The sequence below is a fragment of the Physella acuta genome, unplaced genomic scaffold (assembly GCF_028476545.2).
Source record: "Physella acuta isolate Inbredline_101_S28 unplaced genomic scaffold, ASM2847654v3 ptg000164l, whole genome shotgun sequence".
In the NCBI taxonomy this organism is placed as follows: domain Eukaryota; kingdom Metazoa; phylum Mollusca; class Gastropoda; family Physidae; genus Physella; species Physella acuta.
In genome coordinates this window covers 854,969-870,330 of record NW_026731683.1, presented here as the reverse complement: position 1 = coordinate 870,330, position 15,362 = coordinate 854,969, and the positions used below count along the sequence as shown (strand labels likewise).

The window sequence follows — 15,362 nt, the reverse complement described above, 5'->3', positions numbered from 1 at the left end:
ATACATTTTTTATATTGTAATTTGTAACTCATATATAAGTATTCATAACCAGCTGATGAATAAGATTAAATGTACTGAAAATAAATAAAATGTGTTGTGTTGGAATTGTGTGACATTATTTTAGCTTATTTGAAAAGTGGGACTCATTTTCAGACTACTTTATGAGCACAGGGCAAACTTTAAATGGAGTGACCTGAGTTTGCAATTTAACCATTTATCTACTTAAACCCTTTTGCCTGTAATGATGATGATAAAAAAATGTCCTCCATAAACCAATCTTAGTTTACAAATGACTCAATAAAATAATGGAAACTTTAAAAATCAGTTTGAATCAAAATTTCAGTTACGTTTATTACATATTTTGCACGAAGTTTATGTTTTACAAAGAAAAGCAGTTTAATGCTGCTTTACTTTTGTAGTAATTGTAGTCATATGCATTGTAAACATTTTAAATATGTACAATCAATACTAATGCTAACAAAAATATGCATAAAAAATTAGTTATTTTAACTTGACAGTTATTGCAACAACCTTGTGCTCTATTTTATACAATTGGTGAAATGCATCTCGATGAATCACTGTTGCTCTAGGTTTAAAGCCTATTTTTAAGTATGCTTTGCTTTCTTTTTCTAAACAGCAAGTGTGATACATGCAGATAAAAAATAAGACTATTAACAGTATAATAGTTTCAAAGGTTTTTATATTGTGTAAAAAATAGCAAAGTTAAATAAAATCCAGCTACCTGTGCTTTGATATATGTTTCATTGAGACACACTACATTAGCTCAGCACTGAGGTCAACTAAGCAATTTCACAAAGATAATGCCAACAAAATTTTTACCAGAGTCTAATTTAAAAGTCATCAATGGCTTGATCTATATGAATGCCCCTCTCTGCCATAGCTTTTTTCTTCCTCTCCTGCTCAGCCTCTCTTTCCAGCTGTTGTTCCCTTTGTAACTCAAGTATGGTGTCAATATTCACCTGCTCCAGGGGAAGGTTATTTTCATTTTCTAGGTCCTGTGTGGAAAACAAAAATATAGTTTGGTTAATTAGCTTATTTCAACAATAATAAAACTTGCAACATTCATATAACACCAGAAATATTACATTGACTACAAAATCAACTAAAGATAGTCAAATGTAAAAGCAGCTTGGACTAAATTTACATGTGCATAATCACATAATCAGTGTAGACAATGCTGAAGTTCAAAAGTCGGAATTACATAATATTTTACAGTATGGAATTTAAAGTGCAGACCCAACAAAAAGCAGTCTAATCAAATGACAAACAAATAAATTAAAATAGTATAAAAACAATAAAACCAGCTGACCATACCACTTCTCCTAATAAGACCACATTCTCCCCTCGAACAATAAAAATACCACGAGGTATATCACCATACTTCTTCCCAACATGAATGCGCTCTATCGTTCTGTGCAACACAAGGTTGGCTGAAAGTATATAAACCTAATAATTACCTAAAAATCACTTGCTTATAACTCAGTTTCAAAATATTAAAATCTGATTATTTCCATGATATTATTATTTACTAACAACCATGCTTTTTTATGAAGCAAATAATACAATTTTAATATTTTACTTAGCATTTTAGTATTAAAAATGTTCATAACTATAATGTGCATCAAAATGACTTAAGTTGGATGGTGATTTTGATTACATTTAAAAAGAATTAAGTAATTAGTGATAAACACTTAACAAAAAAATATGATACATACCAAATTGATCAATTGTTCTTAAATATCCAATTAGAGTCCGTCCATCTCTTAAGACAACCAGCAATTTCTCTAAAGAAATGCAAATAAAAACATTGAAAAAAGCCTAAGGGGTCGTCCATAAATGACGTCACACTCGTAGGGGGGAGGGGGGGGGGGGCGTAATTTTGTGACGATGTGTGATGAGGGGGGGGGGGGGTTCAGATGGTGCGACGTCACACTTTTGCTTTATAGAAAAGAAGTGTTAGAAAACGAATTTTAGACATTATTTTGCGTTTTAGAAAACAGTTTTAATAAATTGTAATAGGAATTGATTAAAATACTCTATTTTGACAGATTTCAGACAAGATTTTAAGGGGGGTTGTAGGCTGAGGTGTGATGTCATTTTAGGGGGGGGGGGGGGGTCTGCTTTTTGTGACATGTGTGACGGAGGGGAGGGGGGAGGTAAAAATGGTCAAAAAAGCGTGACGTCATTTATGGATGACCCCTAACTATCTTCCACCAATGAAACTGTATCAGTCAAGTGGCTAAAAGCTGATTTCCATTATAAATATGCTTAAAATTCTTGTAGGCCTACAACAAATATTTATTTAAAACTAGATTTTTTTCTATTACAAGGTAATAGTGATACTTGATATGGGGTAGACTACTGCTGGGGGAGCACCACAAGCAAGCACACATTTTGCAATGGGCTAACAATTACAATACTACTGGCAATATTGGCTTAGGGTATTATTGATTATTTGTACCCTAGTAATTTAATATTTTAGCTGATTGTTAGTAGTTTAGTAGGCCCCTAATTACTTACTAAGGCCTATTATTATCAATTCGTTTTTTATTGTGTGGTCTTCATAAGGATTTATTTATTTGGGTAGGGGGTTTGCTGGGCATGTCTAAATTTTGGTTTGTTAAAAAAACGATACTGGACTACTATGACATGGCTATATGAGGCCTATTAGTATTAGTACTACTGAGTATTAGGACTATTAGGTCTAGGATCTAAATCTAATTTTTTTAATAATAGAAATAAAATCAAGAAAAAATGTTATTGGACCATAACATTTGTGGACGTTAAAAATTAGTTTAATCGCAATTAATACATACATGCGTTACGTCTATCTTATAGATCTAGTTATACAGCTTATTTAAGGTAAATATAAACAATACGATAAAGTATTAGCTCACTGTCAATTTCCTCAACTAAACTTGCGGTTCCTGGCAGGTAATTCATCCTTTATCGATCACAGTTCTCACTATTTCACATCTACTACAAGACACCATTTAGAAGAAACTATGTGCCAGATAAACGTACGCAAATCTGGTCAATTAGCTGGGGTGGGTTTTTTTTTTTGTTTGTTTTTTGCAATGCCTATTTCACATAAACGATTAGACAATTTTCAAATACCATTTGTTGGCTGCAAAATAGAGACTGAATTTTCGAAGCAAAATAATGCACCAAAATATAGATCTAGATCTAGAATTTAAAAAAAAACCGTGATATTTTGGTGCCAATATCAGAAAAAGTAATGTATTAAAATGATAGTTTTTCGTGAAATAAGACTAGTATTTTTCGATTTTAAGAGCTGATTAAATTAGCACCGAGAACAGTAAATACTAAAAATAAAATGATGCTGTATAGAATACTTCGCGTTATCTGCCTGAAAGTGCATTTTGTAATAATCCTTTAACTCACAACTGGATACTCACTTTTGGCAGACTAAAGAATGAATATCATTGTGTAGGCCTACTCAAGAAATGCTTTTTTTCAGTGGGTGTTTCATCTCATATCCTTGGCCAGTCTTTTAATTTTTTATGTCTACATAACCCAGTAGCCTGCATTTATATTATAACATTAACTACTATTATAACAATTAATTAGTTACTATTAAGTCCATTCATACCATTCAAAAAACAACTACTAAAAATGTATTAACATCTTTGTATTTATTATACTTCATTCATAAATGGTAAACAGCTTAGATAAAAACAACACATCTTAGGTGGAAGCATTGCGAATGTTAATCTAATTTTTTAAAATCAATACAAAACAGTGTCAACAGAAAATACAAATTCCACAAAGTTACTTGAAGAATATCAATTATATTATAATACCAAAAGGAAAATAGTATCAAAAGAAAATTCTTATCAAAATTCCAATGCAGATCCTTCATTTAAATGAGTAGTACAGTTTTGATGTTCCAACAGGTTTGAATTAGAAATATCATTAGTACGTTGTAAAATTTGCTGTAAATGTGTTAAAGCTCCATGATCATGCTCGTTATACAAAGTTGATAATGAGTGATGGTTAGCATCAGACTGAAGAGATGCTAGTGTATTATGAAAAACAGATGCTGAAATAGCGCTGTTTTCTTGCTCTTGATTTATGGCTGATAAAAGATTCGCCATATTGTTGAATGAAATGGTTGAACTATGAATTGCCCCTGGTGGTTCAGCTTGTTGGTGCAGATACGTCAGGTAATATGGTGCTTTGTTTTGGTCGTGCTGGTATAGTTCGGTACTGTGCTGCTGGTCAAGCTGAGAGTCCGGATTATTATGGTCAACATATTCATCTCTAGGCAGAAATGACACATCAGAGTTATACTGCTGCTGTTCTAAAATAGACATGTTGATTAACGTCGGTTGCAGGGTTGGTACCTCTAACTTGCATGCAACTGCTGGTTGCACATCAATGAGCTTTGGTTCTGATGGACACAACCTTTTGGAAACTCTCTGTTTTGGTCCCCTTTTTCTTTGTCTCACTATTCCTTGTACTGAATCTAAATTAGAAATCATCTCTATTTTTATGAAATCTGATGGATTAGCATTGGCAGGTAAGTCTTTCTTATGATTCTTAACATGTGTTCTCATATTGTCTCCTCTTGTTCCCTTCTTCCCACAAATGATGCATATGAACTGTTTTTTAGGAAGATGTATAGTTTTCATATGTTTAGATAACCCAGCCTTGTCAGGGAATGTGCTGCTACATTGAGTGCAGCTAAAAGAAGTGTCGTTTTTATGTCGTTTCATATGCGCAGCACAAAAATGTTTAGTTTTGAAAGCCTTGCCACATATGTTACAAGGAAATGCGTGAGATTCTCTGTGTACGTATTTATGAGTGTAAAGCGTTGCTTTGGATTTAAACCCTTTCCCACATTGTGTGCAGACATAAGGACGCACTTTACTGTGAGTACTAAAATGAGTCTTCAGTGTACTTTTAAAAAGAAAAGACTTGCCACATAGTTCACAAACAAACTGGCGAACTTGTTTCGTGTGACGTTTCATATGGACATTTTTGGAATGTTCAGATTTATAGAGATTGCCACAGACATCACATGAATAATTTTTGCTGGATATGTGTGAAAGTAAATGAGCCTTGAGTGAAGGTTTGGAAGTAAATCTTTTACTACATTTATTACAATTATACGGGTGGTCTCCTGTATGTTTATGTAAGTGTTCTTTAAGGCTGCAGCTATAAGAAAATGTTTTACCACAAATGTGACAGATTTTGCTCCTTACACCATGAGCAGCCTCTATATGAACCTTCAAGTGATTGGAAGTTAGATAAGTTTTATGACAAGTATCACATTTATGAGGACGGTCTCCTCTATGTCTTTGTATGTGTAATTTATAACTGTGATGGAAATTAAAGGTCGCATTACACTGCTTACATTTGTAAGGTTTATCTTCGCTATGCAAACCCCTCTGGTGATGATACAATGAATCTTTGGTCTTTAGAGTTTTACCACATTTATCACATTGATAGCCAGAACTGTGAGATCGGACATGTCTTCTGTACAAAACTTTGCTTAAAAAAGTCTTTGGGCATTCTTTACAGTGATACGATCCTGCTTGTTTTATTTTGCTGCTTTTAACAGGTTTATTCTCAGAACTTTCACTTCCGATGGTAGAGTTATTCTCTGATACTTCATCATACTGGAATTCAGAGAAGATATTTTTTCTATCAGAAACAGTGCTTTGACTTAAGGCAGAGCGCAGACTAAACCTCTTCTTTAAGGGCTGAGCCTGAGTATCTGACTTAAGAAAACTATTTGTCTGCTTTTTATTTCTTGTAACTATTTTATTCACAGGTATGAGTTGAGAATCAGTGTTGTTCTTGTTGATGTCTGATTCTTCTTTTATTCCAGCATCTACATCCACATGTCTTCTATTTTTTATGGAATAAGTATCCTGAATTGGAACAGATTCAGAATTTTTAATTTTTGTAGGATTTATACCCTTTCTTCCAGCCTTCTTCTTCTTGCTGGTAGCTATGGTACTAGAGTCCAGTGAAGAGCTGTCAACAACTGAGGCAGAGCTGAATGACTCCATTGTTTTGAACTCTTTTAGTTCCATGTGAACTAAATAAAAAGTAAAAACAAAAAATTATTAAATTTATTCTCTGTTAAAATAATTTTCTTCTGGTGCCTGACTTGCTCCAAAAATAAACAGTGAATTTTATCAGTAGTCTACCATTAGAAATAAAATAACTACAGTATATATATATATATATATATATAGGCCCTATATATATATATATATATATAGGCCCTATATATATAGGCCCTATATATATATATATATAGGCCCTATATATATATATATATAGGCCCTATATATATATATATATATATATATATATATATATAGGCCCTATATATATATATATATATATATATATTAAAATCATCTGTTTTGTTAAATTTACAAAGAACTTTAAGATTGAATGTAATTTCTTAGATTTTTCAACAGAGTATAATTTGCAACCACCAAACAATGGCAAATATATTTCTTTGTGTGTCCGCTTGTAGAATCTAGGCATGAAATTAATGCTTTGTACACGAACTGACCCAACTATTCTGAGAATATACCAATGATACATTACCCAGCAGTAATGTTTATCTTCTCTTCTTAATCCAGTTCATGCCCAAGACATGTGGGGTAGATGAAGTAGAGTTCATCTGATTCATTGACCTCGGCATATGAAGGGATAGTGTGGTCATCACTATGCCCAGCCGCCTTTGTTTCCCAAACGTAAGTTAGGTACCCATCAGAACTGGTTGGGCTCAGGAACATTCCATTGATTTGAACCCGGATTCTAACTCAAGATAAATATATTTGTATTACTGTTAGTGTACCTACCTGGAGATTCTGGTGAACTCAAGTCTCTATTATGAGAAAATTCTGAGTTGTTGTGGTCCATATTATACTCCTGTTTGTAAAGTATATCAGACAAGATGGATACAAGCTCTGCATGGCTTAGCTTCTGCAATTCATCAATTCTTACATTTTTTCTCTTCAGTGTTTCTAAGTTCATAATACTGTCACTTCCTATGGTTTGTTTAGGAGCTTCAGGTATTGTATTCCCAGACTCACTTTGAAATAACTGTTGTGAATGATTTTCAGCAGTCTTAGGAGGTAACATCAGCTCTCTATCTTCTTCTTGATAAAAATATTTAGGATTATCTTGTAGTATTTTTTCTTCATCAATTCTTACATTTATTCTCTTCACTGTTTCAAAGTTCATAACACTGTCACTTCTTATGGTTTGTCTAGGAGCTTCAGGTATTGTATTCCCAGACTCACTATGAAAAATCTGTTGTGAATGATTTTCAGCAGTCTTAGCAGGTAACATCAGGTTCCTATCTTCTTCATGATAAAAGTATTTAGGATTATCTTGTATTTTTTCTTCATTTGTATTATCAGCTGAACATCCATTTAGAATTCTTACTTTCTTATTGAGGAATGAATCTGCAGTTAAAATCTCCATATCAGATAAATTGTTGTCCATATACAAATCATCTCTATTTTTGTTGAAAAAACTTTTGTCCACTGATACATCTTGTAAACTAATTTGCTTTCTTATCATTGTATTATTAGTATTTTCTTGTATACTGTTCATCAAAGTACTAGAACTTTCATTAGGGTTATTTAAACTACCAATAATTTCACTTTGATCAAAAGGAAGTTTATGATTTGATGTATTAAATGCTGAGTCATTCATTTCATCATGCAAAGTACAGCTAAATCTTGATGAATCAACTTTCTCAAAAGGTAACAAATTTGAATTTGAAGTTGGGGATGTGGAAAGTAGAACTTGATATCTATCAAATTCAACTGGATCTGATTCTGAAAACATTTTATCTGGTAGAAAAGCAGTGGCAGTAACACTATGCATATCATTTGATAAATGGGAAGAGGTAAAGTTTGTATATAAATCTTGCGTTCTTGACAATTCTTCACACCTATTTGGTAACTTTTGATATTCTTCAGCGGAAAACCTATTATGTTTTGATCCATCTAGAGCTTTTTCTGAACTCATGATGATATGATGGAAGGATTTTGATAAAGGCTTTGACAATGTGTTTTCAGCTAGGAGTTCAGTCTGGACTAGCATTTCAGGACAGGTCCTTAATCTCTGGGTTGGAACAGAGTCTATCTCATATCCGTTTGTTCGTTCTACAAGATCGGAGATCTGACCTGCTGAGTGAGAATTATTGGACAAGCCCAATCTTGCCAGTCTGGATGAGGATGACTGTTGGGAGGTAGACTGAAAATTAACATCTACTTCAGATGACTCTCCAATGGTAAAGGTAAGTTTGCCCTGAAGATGAGTATTTCTATTTTCTAAATTTGATTTTAGGTTAGCTATAAGTTGATTTATTTCATCGGTAGAATCAGATGTTTCTTGATTCACACTTATCATATCTCTGAAACAAAAAATAAATATTTTTTCATTGTAGTTTATTATAAAAAAAAAATTATGCTAGAGGTGTAATTAGTAATTATATAATAGTAATAGGTTTCTATGAAATAGCATGTTTATTAGGCCCTAAAACATTCACAGCTTGTAGGTATCGAAGTAATTTATGTTGTTAACGCAATAATTAATCAGCCAAAATTAAATGAAACTATTCCGTATTTTTTAATAATTATTATTAATTATAATGCCTTGCAAGAGAACATTGAATATTATTAATTATTATTAAAGAAATAACTCTTCCTTCACTGTGTTAAGCTTTTAGAATCTGCATTTAAGTGGAACAATAGTATCTGCAAACTAAATAATTTGAAAGCTTAAAAAATCGAAGGTATTTAAATTCTGAGTTTAATTATTTACAAGCTAAAGGCTGAGTTCTGAAGATGTTACTGAAATAAATTAGCACCGATAGATCTAATAGTAATAATTCATTCTGGCATACGTAGTTTATTATTAGTACAAATGACTTCCAGGCCGAACCAAGAAATTTTGAGATTCACGTTTATTTTTATTTTATTTGACCTATAGTTTCATGTATGATGAATAAATCAAAACATGGTCATGATAGGTTTGAAACGAATGTAAAACATAGATAATATTTGGTTTATTTTGTGTTAACAGATTTCTTGTAACGGCAAATATAAGATGAAGTTATCGTAAAACTTACAAGGAATAGTACATATTTTCTGCCATTTTGGCCTTGACCCATGTGTGCCAGATAAGCTCAGTTGTCAAGCTAAATTTAAATTTGTGCTAGATTTAAAATATGTTTCTTAAAATTAAAATGTGTTTTGTTTTCACAATTATTTATTGAATACCCTATTTGAGAAAATATTTTAATCTTGAAAAAAAAAAGTCATTTGATACTTATTTTTTAATGGTGATGTCTTGTGAGTTTTAAATTAAATTAGTTAAACATTACTTGTTGTTGGCAACTTTACTATTCGATTTGTTAAAAAACTAAAAAAAAAGACACCGTAATATCAATATATATCTTATTAAAAAAAGTAATGTCATTTAGAAGCGTATTTAAAAGTGCTTTAATAACTCAATTAAATATTAGTCCCGCTTGGTCGAATTAAATTCTCATAGTTTATTGATCCAAGGGAAATAATCAACAAAACTCGCACAATATTTTTTTTTAAATAAAAGATTTTAAAAAAGTAAACACATCCGAATTTTAATTTATAATTTTATGCTAAAGTGGAAGATATATCTTTAAAAACATATTTTTAAAAATACATTTAAAAAATAATTCACAGGTAAATAATGTCATAATTAATTGAACATTTATAAAATATAAATACGTATTATTTTGTATTTATATTAACCTTATTTGGAAATTCAGTCACAACGGAACACTAAATTAGTCTGATCAAACGGACCACTCATCGACCATTAAAATAATATTTGTAGAAATCAGTAAGGAACAATTTATTATTGAATCAATATTTTTATAATTAAAATTCAGTACTAAAAATCACCATCCAAATGGGGTGACACCAAATCGAAATATAGCTAATTTTTAATGGGCAATTCCGCTTTTCATATTGATTTAATATTAATAGCTTTTTAAAGTTACCCATAATAGGCACAGCGTGACAAGACAGAGAAAAAGTGACACAAAATTGCATATAGTTTGAGAATATCATCTATAAAACCTGTGGCCACTGTTTGGATTGTTACGTCCAATAGTCTCATTTAAAAAATAAAACTGTAGACAAATGCGCCAATGCACCCTAACAAAACCAGTTGCGTTTTATTTTGTTTAAGAATTGAACCGCTTGGGTAAAGCTTATATACAATGGATAAAGAGATTGAATATTTCAGCTGGTGGAGTTATTTAAGTTCAAACTGTGGGCTCCATGCCTGGTCACGTCCCATCTTCCCTCGTAAGGATCTCGCACGTTATGTGAAACAGGGTTTGGTTAGCATTGTGTTGTCTCGGTTAGCGGTGGTGTGATGGAGATCCGGACCAAAGGCCGACATGGATAAAAGACCGACAGGAAAAAAAGGCCGACATAGGCTATATAAAATGGTAAGAGGAGACAATCGGGGGGGGGGGGGGGGTTTAGTTTGTTTCCATGAATGTAAATCTACAGCTGCCGATGCCGTAGGGCCTAATCAAGAATCTGCTGTCCCAAAGTTAACATGACTGCGGTCACAAAAGTTAATTTGATTGCGGTCACAAAAGTTAATTTGACTACTGTCACAATAGTTAACATGACTGTTGTGACAAAAGTTAGTATGATTGCGGTCACAAAAGTTAATATGATTGCGGTTTCAAAAGCAAGGATCGTGTTGTTCAGTCTGCCTTTTTGGCGGTCGGCCTTTTGTCCATGTCGGCCTTTTGTTCTTGTCGGCCTTTTGGATGTCGGCCTTTTGTCCTACACCAGGTGTAATGTTATGTTCTATACTTTTTATTTTTTTTATTTTTTGCAAGATTTATGTTATTTCAGAAAAGTAGGAGTTAAAGCTGGATACTACACAAGTTGAGTCAAGACATATTTTGCTTGATTAAATAATCACATAGGCTAAAGACAACGCCCTATTTGTCGGTGGGCCTACAAAGTCTATTTCTACATAATGACTTTAAAGGCTTACATTTAGACATCTACAGCTTTCATTTAAATAACTATATTAGCCCATTGGTTTGTCCATAAAAGACGTCACACTTCTAGGCGGAGGGAGGGGTGGGGGGAGGGGTGGGGGGTGCAGTATTGGAATTTTCAGATAGGCATTTTAAAGAGTAATCAGAATTTTAGGAGTTTTTTTTTTTCGTGTTTTAAAAGACTGTTTTTTTGTAAATTGAAATAAAATATTGATTAGTATAGATGCACTAAATGTTGACCGAGCTCAGTAAATATTTTAGCAAAAAAAAAGTTCAATTTTGAGGGGTGTTCTAGCTGAGGTTAATATCATTAGGGGGTGGGGTGGGGGTATGGATTTCTGATAAAATCGTAAAAAAGCCCGACGTCGTTAATGGATGGCCCCTATGTAGGCCTATTAATCAAATTATGGGATTATATTTTATTAAACGATAGCGGCAAAACCTAGCTGTTATGAAGCGGAAGGAGTGCCTCGTTCAGTTCCATGCAGCATTTTTTCCCCCTTGAAATAAAGATTGCAGGCCTATAAATAGGTTGGAAACGGCATTTTTATAAGTTTACTTTAGATTTCCCCCCTGTTCTGAAATATTTTGTTTTTATCCACAACCAAGAGCTGTATTTCAGAGCCACAGTTTACATTCTATCTACATAATGAATTACAGCGTAGAAAGTGTGATTGGGAATATTGATTTGACAAACCTCGCTTCCTACACTGTTGCTTTACGATACCCGAGAGAGTAATGGCTTCTACGGGCAAAGATTGCAGTCGCTTCACCCTTTCATACACAGCGGTCCGTGCCCGTTTATTTCATTCAGCGGCCTGCTTCAGTTGTATACATTTATTAATGGGTGGTTTGATTCATATATTTAGGTCTTGATATTCATGAATTTTTCTAATAAAAGCTTTATAGAGTTAGATGTACTCTAGCAGGGTTAGTTCTTTATGTTAGGTGAGTCAGTATTAATTTGTACGTGAAATCACTACGCATATGAAGAAAGTGCAAAGTTTTTAATTTTACATTTTTCATCTTTCTGCTTCAGTAATGCATTAACTGAACTATCTAGTGCAGTTGTTCTTAATCTTTTTAAGGCACCGAACTCAACAAGTTTCGTATGCGAATTTACCGAACCCTTCTTAATAGTTTTATCGTCCGCATTGACACAATCCGATCGTGTATCGTGTGAGCGGGGTATGTATCTTGACCTCCATCGAACACCAGAGACTGACTCACCGAACTCATGGAGTTCGATCGAACCCAGTGTCCCAGGTTTCTATCTAGTTCTCTAGTGTTTTGATATGTTATGAAGGTATTTATCATAAACAGAGAACAAGCTAGATTAAATTACATGGGACGACGGGGTCGAACGACAGAGCTCACGACTGCGAACCGGAAAGTATCGAGTTCAAATCTAGGGCTCGAGTCAATAATCTGTCATTGTATTTACCCAGCTCTAATGGGTATCAGACTCACGTTAAGGAAAGTAAAGGCGTCTGGGCAAAAAACAAAACTATCCCTATATAAGCCGTGGTCAAAGTAACAGGTGAACTCTACCCCAACTGCAACATGGACCGTCAGGTTACAAACGAGTAATGCTAATTACTTTTAGCCTAAAGTTTACTGTTAACGATTTTGTATATCCACCTTGGTGTAAGGATCTAAAATTGTGTTGTATTTTTATAGCATGAGACGACCGTGGACGGATTAATCAACACCAATCATATTTATGAATAATTATTTATTTTAATACACCAATTGGACAAAAACATTTAGAGATTTATTTTGTATACATTATTTGTACATTGATTACACAGAACAGATGTTTAAAAAAATAAAAATTTTCATTGTGGGTTATTTGCGGTATGAAATGTACAAGCTTTAGATAGAGAAGATTATAAAATTATAAAAAGTGAATTGTTTGATAGAAACGGAGAAAAATAAATGCAAGGCACATATTTTAATGCCTTTTACAATAAATTGCTAGAGTATTTTGAAGTAATCCATTAATGGCTTTATAATATCAATTATTATATTTGTCTTTCCTATCAAATATTTTTTTTTCAATTTTTTATTTATTTTATTAATCAACTACAATGACGTCATGCAATTTGATATTTATAATTAGGTTGCCGTTACATGTGCAGGCAGATTGGATTTCAGACACGAATTGAGCAGGTTTCACATTAATCACAATGCGAGAAGGGGAGCAACAATGAGATTTTGTTTTTACGAAATTAAAATTAGCAGGAATTTTTTTACAGCAGGCAAGTACAAAAAGGGTTATTTATAAATCGAAAACCTTATCAACAGAGGACAATTTAAATTAAAATGCTATTATCATTTTGTATTAAATTCGATATGAATCTGAAATTTGAACATAGCATTATTCTATCACATAGTAATTTTTTTAAAGTGTAATAGTTTGTAAAACTTATAAATTAAAATATTTGTTAGGGTTCGATTTATTTATTTGTTACTAAGATCAATATATGGGTCTATTTTTTTAAATTTTCTGTACGTTTTAAAGAAAAAAAAAACACCCAACTAATTAGTAAATCCTGTTTTAAATGAACACTGTTACCCGTATTTTTCGGAAGACGCTTCATTTTTTTAAAATTAATGAACGTCACAGGGTTGAACTAGAAGATAGAAACTTTCGCTTAGCCCATGTTAAGGTTTTTGGAGTTACATAAGCGCATTTGCTGAACCCATCTAAATGGTTCTATCAATCGCACTGACGAAATCCAATCGTAATCAAGTGAGTCGGGTGTGTGTCGTGACCTCCGCCGAACCCATGAGACTGACTCACCGAACCCCTGGGGTTTGATCGACCCCGGGTTAAGAACCACTGCTCTAGAAGCTGAGTAGCAGGAGTAGGTTGATATTGTGCTAGGTGAAAAAGGTACGTAGCCTAAGCGAGAAGGTAATGGTTTAATCATTTCTGGAATATCTCTTTTTTAGGTTTAAACTAAATTGAATCTAATAGTTTTTCGAATTGTTAATACGCATTTATGTATTGAGTTCGCATCGAATTGTAAAAAATACTTTAAACCAACAAAATGCTTTATTTTCAGTTGTAATATATTTTAACTACTTTAGAGACCATTCATTTAATTAAAGTGAGCGCTTATGTTAACATTTTGTGTTCCTGATTCCACATTACGTCACCGTTGCGTCCCTTTAGCTCGATACTTATTATTCACACCTTTTGTAGATAATAACATTGAGGCAAAAAGAAAGGAAATCATTTTCAGACAATTTTTCAAAGAGTTTGTCGATAATATTTCTCACTTGATTTCTTTTAAAAATAAAACCTATAGACAACTATGTCAGTACGTTTGGTATAAAAAAAAAAGTCTAATAAATAACACAATGCTTGTAAGAACATAAAAGCAAAGTAAAACAATCAATGTTATTGTTAAATAATGGAAGGACTCGATGAATTACAATTACATTATAACATGATCAAATATACTGTTTGATTAAGTGAAATGTGTAAAATAAAATGGTGATAAAATAAAAAGAACAATGAGGAACGATACATTTAACAAAATGACGAAATAAAAAAATAAACAAACAACAATAACGAATTAAAAAATAAACATACAAAAATGACAAATTGAAAAATAGATAAAATCAAAAGTACGAAATAAAAAAGAAACATACAAAAATGACGAAATGAACATTAATGTTGTTCAAACAAATGAAATGACGAAGCAATCACTCATATAAATAAATTAAAAGATCACGTATTTAAACACGTGAAATGAAGACATATCACAAGGAATTTAATCACATAAAATAACCAGGAACTTAAACACATAAAATAACCAGAGACTTAAACTTAAACACATGAAATGAACTGATGAGGAACTAAAGAAACGAAATGACCATGCATTTAAATACAAGAACTGAACACGCAATTAAACACATGAAATGACCAAATGACCACGTATTTAAACCCATGAAATGACCAAACGATCACGTATTTAAACCCATGAAATGACCAAATGACCACGTATTTAAACCCATGAGATGACCAAATGAAGGACAAGTAATGTTAAACTTGTGGAGATGCCGATGTGTAGGGTCTGGGCCTGGTCCGTCAGCTGCGTGTAGCGGTGGCTGTGGATGTGGTTGTGTCGCAGCATGGTGATGGAGTGGAGGGACGTGGGCGGCCGGTCGTCGTGTTTCAGGATCAGGCCGTCTGCAAGTAGAAAGGGATGTGGTCAGCTAGATATTGCAGGAAATATTAACAAAAACA

The 15,362-nt window shown here is 32.9% G+C and overlaps 3 protein-coding genes across 4 annotated transcripts in view; all 3 read right to left on the bottom strand.

Annotated features, from left to right (window-relative positions):
• Positions 1 to 338: 338 nt before the first annotated feature.
• LOC131936002 (U6 snRNA-associated Sm-like protein LSm1) lies at positions 339 to 3,052 on the bottom strand. Its single transcript, XM_059292792.1, has 4 exons — positions 2,919 to 3,052; positions 1,737 to 1,805; positions 1,336 to 1,451; positions 339 to 1,016 (listed from the first exon to the last, which is right to left on the bottom strand). The coding sequence occupies exons 1-4, from the start codon at positions 2,962 to 2,964 to the stop codon at positions 852 to 854; spliced, it is 396 nt and encodes a 131-aa protein (XP_059148775.1). The 5' UTR covers positions 2,965 to 3,052; the 3' UTR covers positions 339 to 851.
• Positions 3,053 to 3,711: 659 nt separating this feature from the next.
• On the bottom strand, positions 3,712 to 9,200 carry LOC131935988 (uncharacterized). 2 transcript variants are annotated; one of them, XM_059292769.1, is made up of 3 exons: positions 9,158 to 9,200; positions 6,873 to 8,440; positions 3,712 to 6,091 (listed from the first exon to the last, which is right to left on the bottom strand). In XM_059292769.1, exons 1-3 carry the CDS (start codon positions 9,181 to 9,183, stop codon positions 3,879 to 3,881), a joined length of 3,807 nt encoding a protein of 1,268 aa, XP_059148752.1. In that variant the 5' UTR covers positions 9,184 to 9,200; the 3' UTR covers positions 3,712 to 3,878. The 2 variants fall into 2 exon arrangements, with proteins under 2 accessions (XP_059148752.1, XP_059148753.1); XM_059292770.1 differs by lacking the exon at positions 9,158 to 9,200 and adding an exon at positions 8,851 to 8,899.
• Positions 9,201 to 14,856: 5,656 nt separating this feature from the next.
• Positions 14,857 to 15,362, bottom strand: part of LOC131935934 (uncharacterized) — a 31,679-nt gene continuing 31,173 nt past the window's right edge. Inside the window, exon 9 of the mRNA XM_059292681.1 lies at positions 14,857 to 15,305. Coding sequence (XP_059148664.1) covers positions 15,121 to 15,305 — 185 coding nt within the window. The 3' untranslated portion in view covers positions 14,857 to 15,120. The remainder of the gene's footprint in view (positions 15,306 to 15,362) is intronic.

What these genes read in the sequence shown, in the direction of transcription:
- LOC131936002 (XM_059292792.1), bottom strand. Translation starts at nt 2,964, where the DNA reads ATGAATTACCTGCCAGGAACCGCAAGTTTAGTTGAGGAAATTGACA. An exon ending in TTTAGTTGAGGAAATTGACA is followed by an intron (nt 1,806 to 2,918) that starts GTGAGCTAATAC and finishes GCATTTCTTTAG; the next exon opens with AGAAATTGCTGGTTGTCTTA. An exon ending in TGGTCTTATTAGGAGAAGTG is followed by an intron (nt 1,017 to 1,335) that starts GTATGGTCAGCT and finishes TTTTCCACACAG; the next exon opens with GACCTAGAAAATGAAAATAA.
- LOC131935988 (XM_059292769.1), bottom strand. Translation starts at nt 9,183, where the DNA reads ATGGCAGAAAATATGTACTATTCCTT. An exon ending in GAAAATATGTACTATTCCTT is followed by an intron (nt 8,441 to 9,157) that starts GTAAGTTTTACG and finishes TTTTTGTTTCAG; the next exon opens with AGATATGATAAGTGTGAATC. An exon ending in GAGTTCACCAGAATCTCCAG is followed by an intron (nt 6,092 to 6,872) that starts GTAGGTACACTA and finishes CTTTTTATTTAG; the next exon opens with TTCACATGGAACTAAAAGAG.